Source organism: Lissotriton helveticus, chromosome 5_1, assembly GCF_964261635.1.
Source record: "Lissotriton helveticus chromosome 5_1, aLisHel1.1, whole genome shotgun sequence".
In the NCBI taxonomy this organism is placed as follows: domain Eukaryota; kingdom Metazoa; phylum Chordata; class Amphibia; order Caudata; family Salamandridae; genus Lissotriton; species Lissotriton helveticus.
In genome coordinates, this window is record NC_136065.1 from 2,084,323,764 (window position 1) to 2,084,345,425 (window position 21,662).

A 21,662-nucleotide genomic window follows, 5' to 3' on the forward strand; every position below is an offset into this window, starting at 1 on the left:
AAACTTAAGAATGATCCAGACGCTCCAATGATTACACCATGTCCCCGGTACTAAAGGGGAGGAGGTCTGGCGACCCAAGTAAAGCGTGGTCAGCCAGGTGGCCCACAGAGAGAGAGTACGGCTGTAAATGTTCCACAAAGACTTGACACGGTGAGATGAGGAGCAAAAAAAAAAAAAAAACAAACAGGGCTTTCAGTGGGCCGGGTCTCACCGGGTCTGAGTATCAGCAGTTTTTTTAAGGGGGCCTCGAAATGGGTCTCCATCGGGCTCTGTTTTGTGCCCTGGCACAGGTGGTCCGTTTTTTTCCAGACTGCAGTGGCAGTAGGAACATCATGTGCGCGTCCTTACACTGCTCACTTCTCACTACACTTCTCACTAGTTGAGAAGTTACGGCATGACGTCATGCCAGGTGAGCGTTGTAGGGGAAGGGAAATGCTTGAAAGAGAGCCATTTCCTCTCTGGATTGCCTCTCTCTTTTTGAAACTCAGGAGCAGCAACATTGTCGTGGTGTCACCAGGGCTTTAAGTGGAAGCTTTTACAATATTATTTAAAAGCCATATTTACTGCTTATTTATCTTATGCAACTAGCAACCATCAGTGCTTTAAATGGGCCCGTACTGTCCGGTACGGAGTACCGGCACTTTTTTATTTTGAGAGGGAGAGTACCAGCACTTCTCAAGAGGGACGTCATTTTTTTAATTGGAGAGTACCGGCACTTCTCAGAAACAAGCAGGTTCTCCGTTACAGAGTACCTGCACTTCTATTTTTCCATTTCAAGCACTGGAAACCATTGACAAAGCCAATAGTCCCGACTTGTTGTAGGTATGATATTACTTGCTGTATCATATATCTGGATGCATTGACAGAAGCAGCAAAATACAAGTTGGGCGGCACACTATGATAAGCACAGAGTTTTAGTTTATGTTTTTAAGCCACGCCCTTAATTGCATTGGCCACGCCCCTTTGAGAGGCCCTGCAGTTTTTTCATCCCACTTAAATCCCTGCTCACAAACCAATGTTCTTTATCGATGTTTCTACAGTTTACCTTTACATTAACCAACATATTGATTCCTCAAACCAGTGCTACATTAGATCAACCAGTATTGTGCACTCAAAAATGAAATGAATTTGTACTTGTAAAGCGCACTGCTGCCCCAGCAAGGGGGCGTCCTGGCGCTGTACTCATACCGCTGTGGAACCCATCCCAGCGCTGTTGGGGCCGTTGTGGAGATTAAGCAAGCTATTGCCCAGAGAAATTGAGCCCAAGACCCACCGAGGCGGAAATTGAACCCTGGTCCCGGGCCAAACCTCTGAATCAGGGTCTGCCACTCTAGCCATTGAGCCACACTTCTCCACAATACAAAATATTGTGAATCAAAGACAAACGCACAGAGAAACATCCTGTAGGTGTGATATCTAAACGAATGTAGTTATGTGAACCTCTAGGATTGAGATCAAGCAATATGTGTCATATATACGTTAATTGAATGTTGGCAGGTTTGGCACAGACTCAAAGTACACAGGCTCCCAGGCAGCCTGGTGTGAGCTGTGTGGTTCCCCTCCTGCCTCAGTGCAGCCGAGACTGGTTGAATCTCAAGAGAGTGCTTCTCTCTTTGCTGCTCCGTTTGCTGCAGGACCCGCGAAACAGGCAACATAGAAGAGGGACTCTCACTGGGCAAGACGTGTCCCCTCTCCTAGTCCAAAAGGGAAATGTATCCCTTCACATTTCTCAGAAGCGCAAATTGTTTGTTGATAATGACTTGTAAATGTCGTTTTTAATGTATATTTACCTCTGACCTCTATGAAGATTGCATGGATTGTGTTTATATTAAAAGTGTGTTGTCATGGTAATAGAAAAAGGACAAGCAGCAACTTCCAGCCTTTATAGCTGGTGCACGCAACGCTGTTTAGCTTCCCTTGAAAAGATGTTTGTGAGGAGTTTCACCCTCACAAACAAGGCAAGCAAACCAAATGCCAGTTAGTGATATGATGGAACTGTGCTTTGTCACAGTGATAATACCTGCATGTTGCATATGTGTGCATACATATGTCAGCTGTCATATTAAAAAATGTGTCACACATTCCTGCATCAGATTCCCTCACACCCTGGCAACATTTGGACTTCAGGGAAGCCACAACAAGTTGAAGACATCCTGATGCCAAAACTTAAAGGCAGCCATCTAATGGTTATCAAAGCCCCTTCCGGGGCCACAGAGACTGCGGCACCACAACTGTGGTAGTTGGGGTCGTTTGCCTCCGGTGTCCTGTGGCCCATCCTAAAATGGTAGGGCAAACGGGGCCAAGTACACCTAGATCTTTACTACCGAGATAGCAATGGCTTTTAAGGGGGTTGAGTGAAGGGTTGGTACTCAGTGCTCAAGAGTCAATCAGCAGACATGATACCATAATGCCAGCTTGCGACAAAAAAAAAAAAAGTACTTTATTATCACAGCAAAACAAAATACTACACACACTAATAGGGTTCATGGGCCACATGGCTCTACAATGCTGTGGCCAATAACCAACACTAACAGACCCCACACCCACCACAGTGTCTTAGCTCAAAGATGGCAGCAGTTCCCATCCTCCTCAATGACAAAGATGATGGCCCTCACAGCAGGTAGTACTGAGGCTGGCTCCAGGCAGGCGGGTCCCAAAACACGGTCACAATAAATGTGAAAACTGCCCCTGGCTGTCATCAGCCGCCTTCCTGAAGTAGCAATCAGGGAAAGACAAAAAGGTGTGTCCTGCCTAGAAACCTCCCATCTTGAATCTGCTGATGTGCCTCTCTCGCCCTCCATCCACCAAAAGGCAGTGCTCAGGAAGGTTAGTCAACAGCCTCTTGCTAAAATGTTCCTCATAGAATTTCTAAGGGTAGTCCTGTATCCACCCTCTCACACTCCAATGGCTGAGCCCCTCCCATCAGTTCCGGAACTGGAAGCTATGCTTGTCTGCAATCTGAAGAAACTGCAACCATTCTTCCAACTTATGCAATAGCAAACCTATCAAAAATGGGTCCCACTGATCTAAGCAACATCATGCCCTGCCACCTCCCACATTTTACATCCCTGCAGTAGACACATGCACACACAGGCATGCACATATGTGCACACACACACAAACACACAATGTCATGAGAAGGGTCTGGATGTTACAATTATGCAGAACTTTACCTGAGTGGGGCCAGTAGGCAGCATACCTTCTGGAAATGGAAAAAAGTTTCGCTCAGTTCTGCCAATTCACGAAAATGTTGGTAAGATTCCACTATTGCTCCATCCCAATAACGCATGACGCGGGCAGTAGTCATCCCATGTGAAACAATAGGGTGCACCTTGGATGGACTACCTATGGATGGGAATTGGCCTCAGCCCACATGCCTGGTTAGTGCACTGGATGGGCCAACAATAACCAGGATAAAAGTTTCACATGCAGTTGGCAGGAAATTGTCTGGTCCCAACGCTCATCCTAAAGCTCTGGTCACAAAGACAGGTGGAAACGAAGACACTGGATGAGGGTGAGGGGGTTGGAAGAGCAGGAGTCAAGAAGAGAATAGGAGAGACGGAAGGGGGGCCAGGGAGAGAAGGAGGGAGACAAAATAATCCCTCAGGTACTGTAATGTGAGGTCTGATACATCAACACATCAAACAAAAACTGTGATATCGAAATGCTCCTGAGTGGGACAATACAAGAAGAGGGAGGAAAGTCACTGAATGAGGAGCAGAGAAGTCAGACAGACAGCCAAGCTGTCCAATAATGAGCCGGAGCAGACCCAAAGCACTCTATATGTATATGTAATGTATTGGAAACAACAGGTCAAGCCACCAACCAGTAAAAGCCGCCTAACGCTGGGACGTTAAAGAGAATTGGGGTTGAAGTGCTCTCGCTGGAATGAATAATATATATACAAATATTTTTTTTAATGTAAGGAATTCCCCAAAATAATAAACCACAGTGTAAAGAAAATCAAGGTAAACTATAGGAGCTTGAGATTAATCACTGTGAGATTAATCATCTGTAATTAATCTCAAAGTGGTTAATACATCTGAACGCACAGCAGCCAAGAGGCCATTTTTTGTACGAGACCCTATGGAGTCAATAACTTGCCGCTCCTCATGATGAACCCTATGTGGTCAGTGGCATGGACATTACTTCTCTCCTAGGCTTTGATATACATGCAATCAAGGCACTTCTAAGTTATCGAATCCCATTAATTCAATGACCTAGTTCATCCTCATAGCGAATCTAATGAGTTGAGTAACCAGGTCAGTTCTTGTATATCAAACCCGGGAGCTATGCTCCCAGGTTTTTACTAGCCTATCGAAGCCTGAGGGTCACTAACTTGGTCCTTCCTCATCTATCAAAGCCTAGAAAGTAGCCTGGTCATTCTTCATGTTGAGGGCTAGTATGTTTGTGACCATGTGACAGAGCACTGACCATGGATGAGCACTTGGGCGAGTCTATGGTCTGCACACTTCAGGTTACCTCCTTAGTCCCAGGCACGAGTGGTGCTGCAGGTGCGACTGGTTGCATGAAGGGGTGCTGTGGATGAGACTGGTTGCATGCAGTGGTGCTGCGGATGAGACTGGTTGCATGCAGTGGTGCTGCGGATGACACTGGTTGCATGCAGTGGTGCTGCGGATGACACTGGTTGCATGCAGTGGTGCAGCAGATGAGACTGGTTGCATGCAGTGGTGCCGCAGATGAGACTGGTTGCATGCAGTGGTGCTGCGGATGAGACTGGTTGCAAGCAGTGGTGCCGCGGATGAGACTGGTTGCATTCAGTGGTGCAGCGGATGAGACTGGTTGCATGCAGTGGTGCTGTGGATGAGACTGGTTGCATGCAGTGCTGCTGTGGATGAGACTGGTTGCAAGCAGTGGTGCTGCGGATGAGACTAGTTGCATGCAGTGGTGCTGCAGATGACACTCGTTGCATGCAGTGGTGCCGCAGATGAGACTGGTTGCATGCAGTGGTGCTGCGGATGAGACTGGTTGCAAGCAGTGGTGCCGCGAATGAGACTGGTTGCAAGCAGTGGTGCCGCGGGTGAGACTGGTTGCATGCAGTGGTGTCGCGGGTGAGACTGGTTGCAAGCAGTCGTGCTGCGGATGACACTGGTTGAATGCAGTGGTGCCGCGGATGAGACTGGTTGCATGCAGTGGTGCCGCGGATGAGACTGGTAGCATGCAGTGGTGCTGCAGATGAGACTGTTTGCAAGCAGTGGTGCTGCGGATGAGACTGGTTGCAAGCAGTGGTGCTGTGGATGAGACTGGTTGCATGCAGTGGTGCTGTGGATGAGGCTGGTTGCATGCAGTGGTGCTGTGGATGAGACTGGTTGCAAGCAGTGGTGCTGCGGATGAGACTGGTTGCATGCAGTGGTGCTGCGGATGACACTGGTTGCATGCAGTGGTGCCGCAGATGAGACTGGTTGCATGCAGTGGTGCTGCGGATGAGACTGGTTGCAAACAGTGGTGCAGCGGATGAGACTGGTTGCAAACAGTGGTGCAGCGGATGAGACTGGTTGCATGCAGCGGTGCCGCGGGTGAGACTGGTTGCAAGCAGTGGTGCTGCGAATGACACTGGTTGCATGCAGTGGTGCCGTCGATGAGACTGGTTGCATGCAGCGGTGCCGCCGGTGAGACTGGTTGCAAACTTTATAAATAAATAAATGCAGTGGTGCCGCGGATGAGACTGGTTGCAAACTTTATAAATAAATAAATGCAGTGGTGCCGCGGATGAGACTGGTTGCATGCAGTGGTGCCGCGGGTGAGACTGGTTGCATGCAGTGGTGCTGCGGGTGAGACTGCTTTGACGTGTCTTCACTCTCTTACTTGAATGTGTATCATTAATCATGGAGGTGCCTGAATCAACTGAAGCAACATACAACATGGCAATCAAGGCAGACTATGTCATTTCCTGCATGAAAGGATGTGAAATACAAGGGTGGAAACGAAAGTCGTCCGTCCTACCCAGAGGGTAACGAGTCACAGGGGAATCGCATCAGCATGGTCGTGGAGTGGGAGGACCTACCAGGCCATCCACAGACCTCATAAAGGACTGCCATGTAAAAGGAGCAGAAGATTGTCTGTATCTTCTTATTCTTAATTATATGAAAGTTATCAGGCGACCAGATATCTGAGACATGATTGGCCTAAAGTCAATACAAATAAAGATAGAAGGGAAAAAATAGTTTCTAAAATCTGAAAAACCATCTAAGTAGCTAAATGCTTCTGGGAATTCGGAGTTCAGATTACTCCTGCTGGGTCCTAGATTGGAGCTATTTTCCATATTTTCCTTCCTCGGTTCGAAGAGGATATTAAAAGATAACTGATGTGTGTTCCCTCCACACTCCCATGTATATTTGTAAATCTACACAAGTTGCCTTCTTCCCTAGAAACTCCTAGCCTCTTCCTCACACACTGTCCCACTTCTTTCCTTTCTTCATGGCAGCGCTATGAAGCTCAAGTGGTGGGCGCAATCCTTCCTGGCTGGAATACCCAGACTGATCGTGGGCTTCAAGCGGGATAAATACAACGTAAACAAGTGCGTCATGTTCAACGTCACAGGCGCCGGCTTGCAACAGGTGAGTATATTTATGGTCTGTGCACACTCACCTACAATACACACTACACCCAGCGTGTCCTCGGTATACCAGCTAATAAATACCACATTTCACCAGCCGACTCACTAAGCATCCTTCCCACCACCCATGAGCTGAGCCCTGTGGCAGGTTAAAAGGAAGGACAGCGTGGGAAAAAGCAACACCTGCCATATGCAGAGTTGACTTGAGACTGGGACGTGGAGCCTAAGATCTAAGGAAGTTCAAAAAGAAATCCAAACAATCTGGTGAACACATTCATCCTGCATCCATGCATGTCAAGCAAGATCAGATATCAAAATATGTGGGTTCAGGTTCATTCATAATTTATGAAATGTTTGACATGAATTGTTCTAATGTTAATGTTAACCCCTTCCGTGCGGGGCTGTTTCCCCCGCTGTGCTGGTGGGCGGGGGGCGCGTACAGCGCCCCGGTGCTCATGACGAGGTCATGGCCACACCTGTTCCAATGGAACGCTCAGCACTGCAGGGGAATCAGCCCAGCATGCGAGCGTTCCACGGAACGGGCGCGGTCATGACGAGCTCGTCATGCGCACCGGAGCGCCGTAGCTCATGATGAGCTGACCTCGTCATGAGCGCTCAAGGGGTTAATGAGATTTATTGAGCGTGCAAATACCCAGAGGAGTCTTGGCGCTATGAATTCAGCAAGCCCAGCCCGGTGTCTAATTCTGGAATAGCCAGGATTTTAGGTCTCTCCTGAAGATGGTAAGGGAGCTTGCACTTCTGAGCTCAATAGGCAGCGTATTGCACAGTTTTGCGGTGCCATAGGAAAAACTACGACCGCCCCAGCCTGCAGATCGAATTCTCGGTACTTTCATGAGTCTAGCACTTGCAGAGCCTAGGTGTCTGGCCTGTTCGTACCAGGTAAAAACATTTCTAAGGAAAGAAGGTCCTGTGTGGCTCAGTGCCTTATAAGCTAAAAATAGTGCCTTAAATTTAATTTGTTGTGCTACCGGGAGCCAGTGAAGTCTGTGAATTTCTTTAGTGACTGATTTGTACTTAGGGATGTTTACCAACAACCGAGCAGCTGTGTTTTGACAGTCTGATGCTTTTTTAGACATTGCTTTTGTATGCTCAGGTTCTACACAGTCCATCCCCACTGCCTATTTTTAATGTATGTGAACAACCTTCCTTAGCATGTTTTTTTAAATTCTTTTAATCAACGCTTCCCAGTCATTTTTTTTTTTGTCCTCATACGCCAAAGATATATCCAGAGTCCACTTCGTCCGTGCAACCCTCTACCCAACAGGTGTATACCTCCACCTATCATGGACTCTGAAGATCTTAATGGATGCACTTTCCGCAAATACCCTGACATGGTCAGTTCAGTTCTTCTAACTTGCCAGTCATGGGACTGAGCCGACGGCTATATTAATCTGCAAAAAGGCATAATCATTGGACAAAGTTTGGTCATTTCTGTCACAGCTTATCTAGCCAGGTGATATCAGCCAAAAATGCTTTTTTCTTTTCCAGTTTGCCCTATCTCGATTCATTGTATATTTAATTGCATTTATCCAATCTAAGTAGGTTGATGCAGAATCTTTTAGCCAGGTTTTGCTAATGTCTCCTCGAGCAAGTATAATCAAATATAGCAACAGTTTATTAACATCTCGAGAGAGTAACTCATAGTTTGGAAAAATACCAAAAAAGATTAAAATTAACCTCACCTGAAGTTCAAAATTTAACATGACTTCCATACCTTGACAGACCGCACCCCAGAAGTTATGTAAGACAGGGCACCTTAAAAACATATGGAGGTCATCCGCTTTTTCCTGCTGACACTTTGGACAGCAGGGAGTAGCACCTTTCGAGAATTTTGAAAGCTTAGCTGAGGACCAATACACTCTGTGAAGAGAAAACAGATGGTTTCTTTTTAAATTGGCGGGAGCTACTGTGGTATGTAACAAATCATAAGATACTTGCCATAATTCTTCTGTGTCCTTGTCCGGCAAGTGATCTCCCCAGAGCTGAGCAGGCAAGATGAAATTTCCATCCTCGGCTTCCAAGATAGTCTAGTACAAAGTTGCTGTCTTTACCTTGTGACCCTTTCCCTGGAGCACTTTCTCCAGATCATTTGTTGCTCCCACCACTGACCCCACACCCTAGCTCCAACTGTTAATTTGGAGATATTTGAACTTAGATAGATTCCTCTCTGTCACAATGGTGATATCGTCCCATCGTATCAACGAGTACTCAGGCATTAGCTGGGACCAGTGCTTTATATCTGCATCCAAGGTAAATACCAAGGTTTGGGTCCTGTGTCTGAACTGGCTTGGACCACTGAACTATGCAAAACGAGAAAAGGAGCCAGACAGATTTATTTTGCTACTTATGATTCCAAACAGCACATTACTTCTGGATGGTCATCTATTTTATTTTAGCTTTTCGTATTTTTAGAAAACATTTGAATACTTGAAATATGTCATCAAATAGACAGTCATCAGACAGTGAAACTGTACATACAAACAATGAAAAATGTGCCAGAATATATACAAGTGCTATACAAATGATCAAAGATGGATACTATACAATGACACATGTAACACCAAACAATATTGAATCAAAGACCTAACGAAACTTAGAACATTGGAAACCGGTCCTTTCTATTAGGTACAAAGAGACAAGCGGACCTCTGATCACAGAGAACTGCCTGCCTGTCTGACTGAGCCAAGGATAGGGATAAGCAAATTTACAGGGTTGCACAGCAAGGAATAACACTGTATAAATCTCAATCTTCCTTGCGGCACCCAAATTCTTTCTCCGAGGCTCAGAGTCAACGCGTTTCGAACCTCAACGCTAGTAAGGGTTCTCCTCAGGACACGGACTGGGTGAGGCCGGAACTGTAAGTGACCGTTACGTGTCACTTGTAGTTCGAAATAGTGTGTTCGGGCCGGGATTTCAGTCAGGAGGATGTTGAAGACTAATTGGAACACCCCTCAGCTATCGTGGTTCTGTTTCGGAGGATTTGAACTGCACTATTTGTCAGGACTGCGATTATGCTTGACAGAACTGGTAGTTTTTGGAGGAGGCGGGTCACCACTGGCGCTACTTGTTTCAGGAGACGCCCTGCGTCATGGCGCCGCCTTCACTCTGATGTACTTTTTTTGTCGAAGTCGGTGATTTTGTAGTACGGGCTGCCAAGATGGTCGAAAGCCGAACGCCGCCCGTGCATGCAGGAAACTGACCATCTTGGCAGCCCGTACTACAAAATCACCGACTTCGATAAAAAAAGTACATCAGAGTGAAGGCGGCGCCATGACACAGGGCGTCTCCTGAAACAAGTAGCGCCAGTGGTGACCCGCCTCCTCCAAAAACTACCAGTTCTGTCAAGCATAATCGCAGTCCTGACAAATAGTGCAGTTCAAATCCTCCGAAACAGAACCACGATAGCTGAGGGGTGTTCCAATTAGTCTTCAACATCCTCCTGACTGAAATCCCGGCCCGCCCACACTATTTCGAACTACAAGTGACACGTAACGGTCACTTACAGTTCCGGCCTCACCCAGTCCGTGTCCTGAGGAGAACCCTTACTAGCGTTGAGGTTCGAAACGCGTTGACTCTGAGCCTCGGAGAAAGAATTTGGGTGCCGCAAGGAAGATTGTGATTTATACAGTGTTATTCCTTGCTGTGCAACCCTGTAAATTTGCTTTTCCCTATCCTTGGCTCAGTCAGACAGGCAGGCAGTTCTCTGTGATCAGAGGTCCGCTTGTCTCTTTGTACCTAATAGAAAGGACTGGTTTCCAATGTTCTAAGTTTCGTTAGGTCTTTGATTCAATATTGTTTGGTGTTACATGTGTCATTGTATAGTATCCACCTTTGATCATTTGTATAGCACTTGTATATATTCTTGCACATTTTTCATTGTTTGTATGTACAGTTTCACTGTCTGATGACTGTTTATTTGATGACATATTACAAGTATTCAAATGTTTTCTAAAAATACGAAAAGCTAAAATAAAATAGATGACCATCCAGAAGTAATGTGCTGTTTGGAATCATAAGTAGCAAAATACATCTGTCTGGCTCCTTTTCTCGCCTTATATCTGCATCCAGCAATGGTTTTGAGAGGACATCCTTAGTCCACTCTGGAGACCCCTGTGAGTACCAGATAGGAGCCAGAGCACTATAGTATCCGATATTCAGGGCTTTGTTTATTCTTGCCCAGGTGGAAGCCATATCTTTCAGCAGCTTTAAACGAACCTTTTTGAAAAAACGCGGGTCTCCAAACTTGTACAGAAAGCCTTGGTTTCCTCCTTTGATCTCCTGTAACATTTCCTTGAACATTACGCCCACCTCTGATCCATCAGGCTGGTCGAAAAACATTTTCCCTGCCTTTAGTAACAGTGTCCAGGCATACAGCTTCAAATCTGGGGCACATAGGCCCCCTTTGCTTTTTTTTTCTTCACAGCTTCCTCCACAAGATCCTTATACCCTTTGAGGCCCATACAAAGGAGTTGAGTTTAGCTTGGATTTTTCTTAGCTTCTCTTACTTGAATGCTAAAGGAATATTCTGAAATAGAAATATTAATTTAGGCAGGAGCATCATTTTCACGATGTTCACTCTTCCTATTAACGTGAGGGGAAGGAGAGACCAGCCCTTTAAGGAATCTGCAATTTCTTTATCTCTCTTAGCCAGATTTCTGTCCGTCATCTGTTTGAGGTCCTGGGTGATTTGGATTCCCAAATATCTTATCTCTCGTTTCAAGATGGGAAAATGAGCATTTATGTTCCAGACCATGCACTCTGAATTCGGCTGATTGATCTCGTAGCCAGAGATCTGCCCAAACTGTGAGGCTGCGCTATAAATTAGTGGTATTGCTCGTACTGGGTCAGAGGTATAAATCATCATGTCGTCGGCATGGAGCGATACTTTTTTTTCCCAATTTCTACATTTAAAGGGCGCAATACTCATATCTTGCCTTATTTTCTCCTTCAACGGCTCGATGTATAAATTGAAAAGTAGAGGTGAGAGGGGACATCCCTGCCTAGTCCCTCTTTTAATGGTTAATGGTGCAGAGAGGTTGCCATTTACCAATACTCTGGCTATGGGGTGGTGGTAGAAAGATGAAATAGCTCTACAGAAGTTCTCACCCAAATTGCATCTTTCCAACACTTGCGCTAAATAGGCCCAATTTACGCGATCGAACGCCTTAGTGGCGTCGAGTGTGATGATGGCCATTGGCAATTTATACAGAGTTGTAGATCTATAGCACCCACTAATGTATGAGTCAGGTCTTGTATGCTCCGTCCTTTCACGAACCCCTTGTGATCAAAATTTTAATAAATTACCTACTACCCCATTTAATCTCTCTGCTAAACTCTTGGCAAGGATCTTATAGTCAAGATTAATTAGAGAGATTGGCCTATAGGAGTCACATTGCCCTGATGGTTTAGATGGTTTAAGGATAAGGACCACAGTTGCCTCATTCCATGACGAGGGTATTTTCCCTCCCCCCTCAAAGATGAAAGAAAATAGCCTATGGAGCACGGGGACAATAACTGGCGCTAAAACCTTGTATAATTAGGCTGGCAACCCATCTGGGCCCGGCGCTTTGCCTCTCTTGCCCGACTCTATTGCAGTGGCCACCTCATTTAAGCTGATATTTCCATTTAAATTGTTGGATGCCTCACCCTCAATTCTCAACAGAGCATATTGCTCAAGCCATTCTTGTATCAAGCTATCCTGTGGGGATAAATCTTCCTTGTATACCTGCTCAAAATGTTTAAAGAAGGCTTCCTCAATATCGCTAGTCTTCTCTGAGATCTCACCCAAAGTTCCAGACAGAACTCCTTTGATCCTATTCCTACTTTGCCACTTTTTAGTCTTCCAGGCTAGGAGCTTCCTGCTAGATTCCCCATATTCAAAATGTGCGAGAGTGCTTGCCTGCCACCGTTTCCTAACTCTATCATCCAATACCTCTGCTAGTTGTAATTTACAAGCTGAGAGCTCCACCTGAATGTCTGCTTGGACAACTGATTCTGAGCTATAAGGTCACGTTCTAGCGCACAAATGTTTGCCTCAATTTCGGATATCGTGGCCCTAAACTTTTTTTGTCTCATGGATTGTATAGCAGTGATTATCCCCCTCAGGTAGGCTTTATAAGAGTCCCAGACAATTTCAATAGAAGAGGTTCCTAGATTTATCTCAAAGAACCTCTCCGACTCGTCTAATAGCTTCTTTACCACTTCCTCGTCGAGCAAAATAGTTCGGTCCAGGGTCCATCTTTTAGTGCCCTGTTCCTTAGACAGCTTTAAAACTAAAGAAACAGCCGAATGATCTGACAGATGTTCCCATAGATGCTTAACATCCACCACACCACCCACTAGTTCTTCAGCAATCAAGAAGAAATCTAATCTGGATTTATGGCCCAGGTTCTTATTGTGAAAAGTGTATCGCTTTTTAGATCCCCATTTTTTCCTCCATACATCCGACCAACTCATTTGGTGAATTGCATTTAGTAAGAGAGATCTCATTTTACAATTATGTGGGGATTTGTCCTTATATGTTTTATCGATTAAGGGATCCAAAACCAGATTAAAGTCTCCTGACAAAATTAACGGATCTTTAAAGACTAGCAGTTCTTCCAGCAGCTCACTTAGCGGGGCTGGATCGTCCAGGTTTGGACCATAATATCGTGCAACCGTAAAGTTATATGTATGGTATCTAATCTTCGCTATGGCCCACCTGCCCTTCTTATCCACCTTAGAATCTTCCACTACTAGAGCTGTATTGGTTTAATCAAAATAGCAACCCCCCTTATGGTTACTTGCTGAGTGGTGCATATTACATCCTCTATCCACTTTTTCCTCTTACAAAGCTTCCTCAACTCTTTTTCTGTAAGATGGGTCTCTTGTAGAATAAAAATTTGCTCCAGCGCATCTTTAAGATATTGTAGTATTCTCTCCTTCTATGTTTTACCCTCAAACCGTTTAGATTCCACGTTAAAACCTTCAAATATATATCCTGAACTAGCTTGTGACATTGTTCTCTAAATAAAAAGTATGTTGCTTTAAGTGACCTAATTTGCCGAATTAGACATATTTTTTTTCCCATACGCTCCCCACCCAGTGACCACCTCCCCAACAACCCACCCTCCATTGACTCTCCGTAGTGCTCCCCTGGAGAAACCCCCTTCTTTTTCCTATGGCCCTACTCTGACCTTGAGGCTCCCCTCCCGGTATCCGGACGGTGTATATTGCACTCTATATATATATGATTTCTTTTTTCTTCCTTTGAGTACACTACATGATGTGACAGACAGAATAGGTGAATAAAAAATAAAGATTAGGATGGCAAGAAAAATAAATAAATAAATAAATTAAAAAAAAAAAAATTACCCCACTTCTACCTCCCGACCTGATTCAGAAATCAGTTGTAAGTAGGCTTCTGCCTCCTCCACTCTCTTGAAGACCCTCATTTTATTATTGTACATTACTTTTAAGGATGCAGGGAATTTCAGTTGTGCCGTTGCGCCCACCTGTCTAAAGGGGTCTAAAGGTTTCCCTAGCTCCCACTGTCTAGATGCCGTTATTGAGGAGACGTCTGACCTGATCTGAAACGTGATCCCCTCCGCAGTAAAGGAGCTGCTTTTTAGAGCCCTATTAAGAATATCATCCTTTAAGGTGTAAGTTAAAAAATTTATCAAAATCTTCTTTGGTCAGGTTTTGTTCGGCTTTAGTCTAAACGGGTCCCTATGAACTCTTTGTATGTTCCTGATGAGATCTTGCTCCGAGGCCTCTATTGCAGTCGCTTGTTTGATGAGTTTAGCTACAAATTCTTTAATATTGCTCCCTTCGGTCCCTTCCGGAATTTTCAAGAGACGAAGATTATTTCTCCTCTGAGAATTTTCAATAGATTCTTTTTTTTCCTGAAACCCCTGCTCACGTTCTCTTAGATTATCTATTTTCTTTGTGTGTTGTAAAGCCAAGGTTTTCAGATCTGTAACAGGTGACCCTTCTCCCCCGGTGCACCTGTGAAGTCGAGGGAACTTGCTGGGACGTCACTAACCTCTGTGGAGTCTCTGTGGACTGCTCGCCGCTCCCGCTGCGCGGGAGCCGCTTCGCCCGTGGGAGGACCCACCAACGCGGATCTAGCCTTGCCTGGTTGCTGGCTGCCGAGGGAGACCGCCAACAGAGGAGGCTACAGGGGTAAGCGCAGCAGGGACTCGTTATCCCAGGAGTCCCTGCATGACCACGAGTCATCGGTCAGCGCCCCCCTGTGTGCCCCGCCCCCATCGCCACTCCATAAGACCAGAGGAGAGCCCGTCTTGCGGGACGCCGGGCGAAGCCCGGGCAAAGGGCGGGCCGTCTGTGGCCGTCCGGGGCAGGAGGAGGCAGGGCTGGGCCACCCCTCTTACATCTACTGCAACAGGTCCTAGTTCGTGGTGCTTCACTGTGGGTCCGGAATCCAGCATGTCAACCCGTTCCGGTAAGGCCTTGAGGGGTGGCGGTGAAAGTGCCCCAGGGGGCGCCATGTTCGGTTCTATGGACAAATTCCTCACCAGGGTGGCGGCTGTTATTGACAATGAGCTCGCCATATCAGAACGGCGCCTTTCTTTTGACTTCCCCCCTTCCAAAAGTCCATCTTCGGCATTAGTGATGTCCTCATCAATCTCCATTTCCCCTGCACCCTTGCTTGGGGACTTACCTGGGGATTCTCATATTGCACCACTAGAGGTTGGAACAGATGGGGTAGAAAGTTTGCTGATTGATCCTCAGCTCGTCAGCCCTTGTACCGTGGTTGTAGAGTCCCGCCCCGACCTTCCCACAGCCGGTTCTCCTGGCATTCAGTCCCAATACTGCTCTGACGCTCCCACACCCGATCCACAACTTCCGCCCAAGACTCGATCTATCCAGGGGCCTATGAAAAGGAAGGGGAAAAGGGCGACCATCATCCGAAAGGGCTGTCACTCCACGCTTATTAAGCACGCCAGGTATCAGCCCCAGAGGGGCCCCACACTCCCAGGTGCCGGAGGATCTGCACCACCTGGGAATCCTAATGCCCCTCCAATCGTAGCTGACACAGTGCTACCCCCCCTGCTGGTCCCACCAGTAGCTGACCTAGCCAACGAGGGTCTCTCTCTGGAGCCGATCGAGAAACTGGTCAGGTCTCTTTTGGTACCACTTATCGACCAAGTCAAAAGTTTGGGGGACAGGCTTGACCGTTTTGAACAGGTTACCAGGGACAATTTCTTTTCCCTGAAAACCCTGTTCAAATTACAGCCGAAGTCCAGCGAGGATAGGACAGATAGGAACACTGGGAAAGAGGTTTTAGTGAGTCATCCTTCAGGAGAACAGTTGACACAGCCGCCCAAGCGACCAACTTCTGGGAACGCTTCCTCGGTTGCCTCCCAGGATGGCCCGAGGCAGACAAGGCCGAATGTCTCCACTCATGCTGCCCAAGTGCATGCTATTCCTCCCCCAGTTGTAACAACCCCTGTGCCTAACCTAGGCCAAAGGAAACACCAGAAGGGAGGGACGGGTCCAACTTCACAACCTGGGGCCGCTTTACACGCCAAAACTGGTGGCACAGCGACAACCCTTAAGGCTACACCCACCACCCTTCCGCCCAAAAACCCTTCTCCATTGGCTTTTTCGCAGAAACCTACACGAAAGTGTCCCCCAATTAACCTCCCCCCTGAGTGCCACCGGTTTGTTGTCGTCCTCACCAAAGTCCCCCCTATTAGGAGTACCCAGCAGGAAAACCACCAGGCGCTTAAGAATAAGGTCATCCATTGGCTGAAAATCAACAGGCCCCTCCCTCCGGGAGTGGATGGCATAATTCTTGGCGTACGCAGGGTGGGATGGATTGGACACGGGAAAAAATCTCTTGAAGGGGATTGTGTGGTGGTTAATTTCCAAGATGCAAGAGTCGCCCATTTGATATGCTCCCAAGGGCGATCCACGGCTGGAACGGGTGTCGATGCAGTCGACTTAACATTCTTCTACCCACGGACTATCATGACCACTCCTACCATCCACCTTGGACAACCCCCCTATAATAGCAGTCCTGGGGGCCAATTTCTCGTAGAAAACATCGTCCACGGCCACTCTTCCCCGGGAGTCTTTTCACAGCAGTTATATCCAGCTCCAGTGATACAGAATTGGGGTTCCTGGGGTTGCTGACTCTGTGACGCTCCCGGGGAGGCCCTTGTGGTTTTGAGTCCTGCTGCCGAGCCTACACCCCTCCTTAAAACCCGTAGCCCCTCGATTACATCACAAAGCCAGGCTACTGCCGAGTTTGTAAAAGAGCAAGGGGAGATCGGGGCATCTTCTGACCTTCTGGTTAGCCTCCCTGGTGCGGGTGCTGGGGACACGCCGCACCCTGTCGAGGACTGTAGCATTACGGCTGTGACGGACCCCCCGATTAGGGTTTTCAGCTGGAATGTGGCGGGCCTCGAGAGGAAGCTAGCGCTGCCGGACTGGAACGCGCTAGTGGAGCAATACTCCATATGCCTGTTCCAGGAAACCTGGAGTGGGGTGCCCTTGCACAAGGCAGGATATTCCACCCACTTTTTGCCAGCAGTTCATAGTGCAACTGGTAGAGGCCGCCCTTCGGGTGGCCTATTAATTTGGGTGGCTTCAGAACTCAACTGCAGGGTGGTGGAGCGGGATACCAAATGCCCGGATCTCCTCAATATATTGCTGAAAAATCCCCAGGGCCGAGTCATCCTAAATATTTTTAACATCTACGCCCGAGGCACAAAGGGGGGTAGAGAATCCCCAGTAATAGCCTGTCTAGAAGCCCAGCTTCGCTCGTCTCCTCATAGGTCTTGTACCTTGTTGGCGGGTGATTTCAATTGTACCTTTGAGCCCCTGGACCTTGAAATTCTAACTGATCAAGAGGAACATGACATCAGGTGGGGGATTCCGTCCCTTGAACTCAGTCCCATCAAAAAGTGGACAGAAGTGGCCCTCCAGATCAACTCATTAGCTATGGAGTTTGGTCTGAGGGCTGCCAATGGCAGGACTAGGTCCGACAAAGTAGGGGCCCATACCTACAATAGGCCAGGGCATACGTCACGGATTGATTACTTTCTCCTTGACATACACCTGTGGAGCATGGTGGAGGACATGGTGATTATACCATCTGTTGAGAGTGATCACAACCTCCTCTCTCTCACCTTGTCTCACAGGCGGCTAACTAGCACTGTGAGCAGAACTTCTCGTAACCCCGCCCCGGACCTGTCAGTAGTCGCCAACTGTGGACGGCGGCTAAAGTGGGCGAAGTTGGCACTTTCAGAGGAGAAAACTTCTGCCATCAGGCAGCTTCTTGCCTCAGCCCTAGTCAATCTTGACCCCCAAGAGGATGGGTTGATGGAGGTGGCCCCAAGGTTTTGTACCATAACCCAGGCTATTAGTGACCTCTTTGTAGTTCCAGCTAATACGAACAGAAGGAAACCAAGCTCACGAGCTAGACAGGGCTGGTACAATCAGAAGTGCAGGGAGGCGAAGTCACTTCTCATTGAAGCAGTCAAGTCCAAACTACCGTCCAAGACTAGGGAGGCCAGGAGACACTATGCACTCTGCCAAAAAAACGCTAAGATGGAGTGGGAGGATAATTTCTGGCAGGACCTCCTGGCTGCCAGTCGTGGGAAAGACGCCAAAGGTTTTTGGGACTTGGTGGGCAATAGGAACCGTCCCGATGACACCCTGAGGACCTGTACCATCAATGCCCAGACATGGTTCTCCCACTTCCAAAAACTTTATTCTGCCGCTGAAGGCCCACTAAACGACCCTTTTAACCTCCCGCCCTTTACCCTAGTTCAAGACCTGGAACTTTTTTCTGTTTTGGATGTTACAAAGCAGATTAAAACCTTGGTACCATTAAAAGCAGCTGGTCCGGATGGCCTTCCAGGCGATATCCTCCGAGCTTATCCGGAAGAATGGGGGGTACTAATCTCTGCACTCCTCAATGCAATCGTTGTGGGAGGCCCCGTGCCAGATTCCTGGAGAGGTGCGGAGGTGGTCCCCATCTACAAAAAGGGCAGCCGGGATCTACCTGGGAATTACAGGCTCATAAGCCTAATAGACTCGAGCCAGAAACTGGCGGGGAAAGCCATTTTGGGGAGGATCTCACAATGGGTGGACGATAACCACATCCTGTCCGATATGCAAGCTGGGTTCCGTTCAGGTACAGGAACTATCGAACCGGTCTTTAGGCTCCTGCTACTATACTGGAAGGTGGTGGAACTGGGCAAAGGCAGTCTTTACTTGGCCTTTATTGACCTAAAGACTGCCTTTGACCTGGTACCTAGGGAGGAACTTTGGAGGGTGCTTCACGGACTAGGGATGCCCCCGTATATACTAAACCTCCTTATCAAACTGCACACCAACACCTATGCCCAGGTCAGATGGGGGTTGAACGGGGAAAAGACCGATAAGATCAGGGTCGAGAGGGGAGTAAGGCAGGGTTGTGTCCTGGCCCCCACCCTATTCTCCCTCTATATCAATGGAGTGGTAGATCATCTACTCGGCGAACCAGCAGACGCTCCCACTCTGGGAGGCGTAAAAATTCCAACTTTGCTGTTCGCCGACGACACCCTCCTCATCTCTAAAACCCCCCAAGGTCTCCAGACACTTCTGAACCGCTTTCAGGACTTTTGCACCACCAAGGGACTTGTCATCAACGTGGAAAAAACCAAGTACCTAGTTATGCACCCACCACGCAAACTTGGCCGCCCTCCCATTCTGAACTCCATACCCCTTGAAAGAGTGGCAGAATTCGATTACTTGGGAATTCGACTTAACGACGCGATGAGCTGGACCGCCCACATCAATAAAATGACAATGGCCCACAAAAGGGTGGGGGGGGCCCTCCTCAAGGAGTTCAACAACTCAACAAAACACTGTGTTGCCCCTCTACTAGACATATACAAAGCACGTGCGGTCCCTGCGTCACTCTATGGAGCCGAACTGTGGGGCCTGGGCAAAGTGGACTTACTGAGCAAGGCCGAAAACAAATTCATTAAAGATCTCCTTGCTATCCCATCGAGTAGTCCGACTATCCCAGTGCTCATGGATACTGGCTGCAAAGCTATAAGGGATCAGGCCCGTCTTCGACCCCTCTTGCTCTGGGCTCGTCTGTGGAGGGTTCCTGAGCTAAAATCTTATGCCAATGGTCTAGCTGAGGTGATGCACTCCGACGGTTGGCATAGCATTAAATGGCTGAAGGACATTAAACATCTTTTAGGGGACTTAGGCCTGGATTCCTGCTGGCATAGCCACTCCGCTCCCCCGAAGGATATCTTAAAAAAACTTTTTGGGGAGTGGGTTTGTGTGAAGCGCATCAGTAGCCAGCAGCACTGCAAAACCACCGCAGCTTTTCTGTTGTTAAAAGATGTCGTCACCTACGAGCCGTACATGGACATAATAACAATTGCCATGGATCGGTCCTTGTATATCAAATTCCGGTTAGGAACCCTACCCTTGGCCGACTTCTGCTCCAGGTGGAATAAACCCCAGTCCCCATCACGCTTTTGTGCTCTTTGTCCCGATAAACCAGAGACGGTGCCACACTTTCTTTTCGAATGCCCGGACTATGGTCGCCCCAGATCACGTTGGCTTGGTCCTATCTGCAGAGAATTGGGTACCCGCCAGCACTCTGTTGCCCTTCGGATTCTTTTAACCAATACAGCCCCTCCCATTGTTTGTGCTGTTGCCAAGTTTTTAAAATGGGCTTGGTTGATTAGACATAGAAGACTGTCCATATCAATTTAATCCTCTTTTTTAATTAATTTATGCTGATCTAATGTGTTTTATTCTTTCACCGAATGTACAGTCATACTTTTTTTCGACATGCTGTTTTTATCTTTTGTACTGCTTTTATGATATATGCATATCGAAATAAAGCAATCAATCAATCAATGTAACAGTTGTTTCTAGGGCCGTGGTCCTAACAGCTAGTGAGTCAAATTTTTCTTCTAATTTTTCACAAAATGTCTTGATCTCCTGCTGATTCTTCTCCGAGACCCAGAATCCATTTCTCATCTCTTGACTTAGGGACTGGAGGATTAACATGACAGACTGATCACTAGGTAACCCCTCTTCATCTTTATCCTTATTCTTAATGCCCTGGCTGCTACTGGTTGAAGGAGTGTTCACCCGCCCCTTGACATCTTCCTGATCTACTGAGTGCTCTTTTCCACCCTTGGGCAGAATATCCCCATTACAGGGCGGGGTGGATCCACCATCTATGGTAGCTTCTGCATCCCCCATTTTGGAGCTTTCCATTGCCTCCAAATCCGGCCGATCTTCCAGTACCTTGTATCCATTGGGGCTCAATATTCCCTCTGGGAAGTAAGACAGTTCAGTTGTGCAGACCCTTGGGGGTTCAGAACAGCCAGACAAGGGTTTTAGTTCAAGAGTAGGAGGTATAACCCTAAATACTCCTTGAGCGAGGGGGCAGGCGTGGTCCTACGTAAGACTTCTTAAGTGGTAGCCTTAACATGAATCAAATGAGTGTTTTTAATGCCGCCCTTCCTCTTCGGTTTAGACTTAGATTTTGTTGAAATAGGGAGTTTGGTTGGCGTTGTTAATATTTTTTTGCATGAATCCCTGAATGATCCTTTTTTGTTTTATTTGAGGGATTTAATATGTCAGCTAATATTGGGTCTTGGTTGCTACCTTTACTCCTAAGAGTGTATCTGGAAACTAGCGGCCTTTCAGTGTGTAAAAGAATGTCTCCAGCTGAGTCTTCTGGGTCCTGCCAGCCAGTGTGCAACTTTCCCTCACTTCCACTGATGGATTCTCGGGGAGAGAGTCGGGTACAGTTTCTGCTTCCCCAACCTCTGCCTGATCGGGAGACCCTAGCCGCTGCACTAGGGCCCTTTCTTACCTCCAAGGCTGCCCAAGCCCACTGCGCCAAACACCCTTCAGTCCCATTAATTTGTGGCCCCCTCACCTCCGTGCTTGCTGCCGGGAGCTTTGTTTCTTTAATGGCGGCTCCCGCCGTGTCTGATTTGACAGCGCCAGGTCTCCGTCCCGAGTCGTCCGTCCACGGTGGAGAGCCTCCCGCCACAGCAGCCCGAACAATCCGGCCGTTCAAGCC

The 21,662-nt window shown here is 47.5% G+C and overlaps 1 protein-coding gene across 1 annotated transcript in view; it reads left to right on the top strand.

The window, feature by feature from the left end:
• The window catches only part of LOC144756335 (decapping and exoribonuclease protein-like), a 157,003-nt gene that overhangs the window by 97,045 nt on the left and 38,296 nt on the right, over positions 1–21,662 (top strand). The window contains exon 5 of the mRNA XM_078646057.1: positions 6,446–6,578. Coding sequence (XP_078502183.1) covers positions 6,446–6,578 — 133 coding nt within the window. The remainder of the gene's footprint in view (positions 1–6,445; positions 6,579–21,662) is intronic.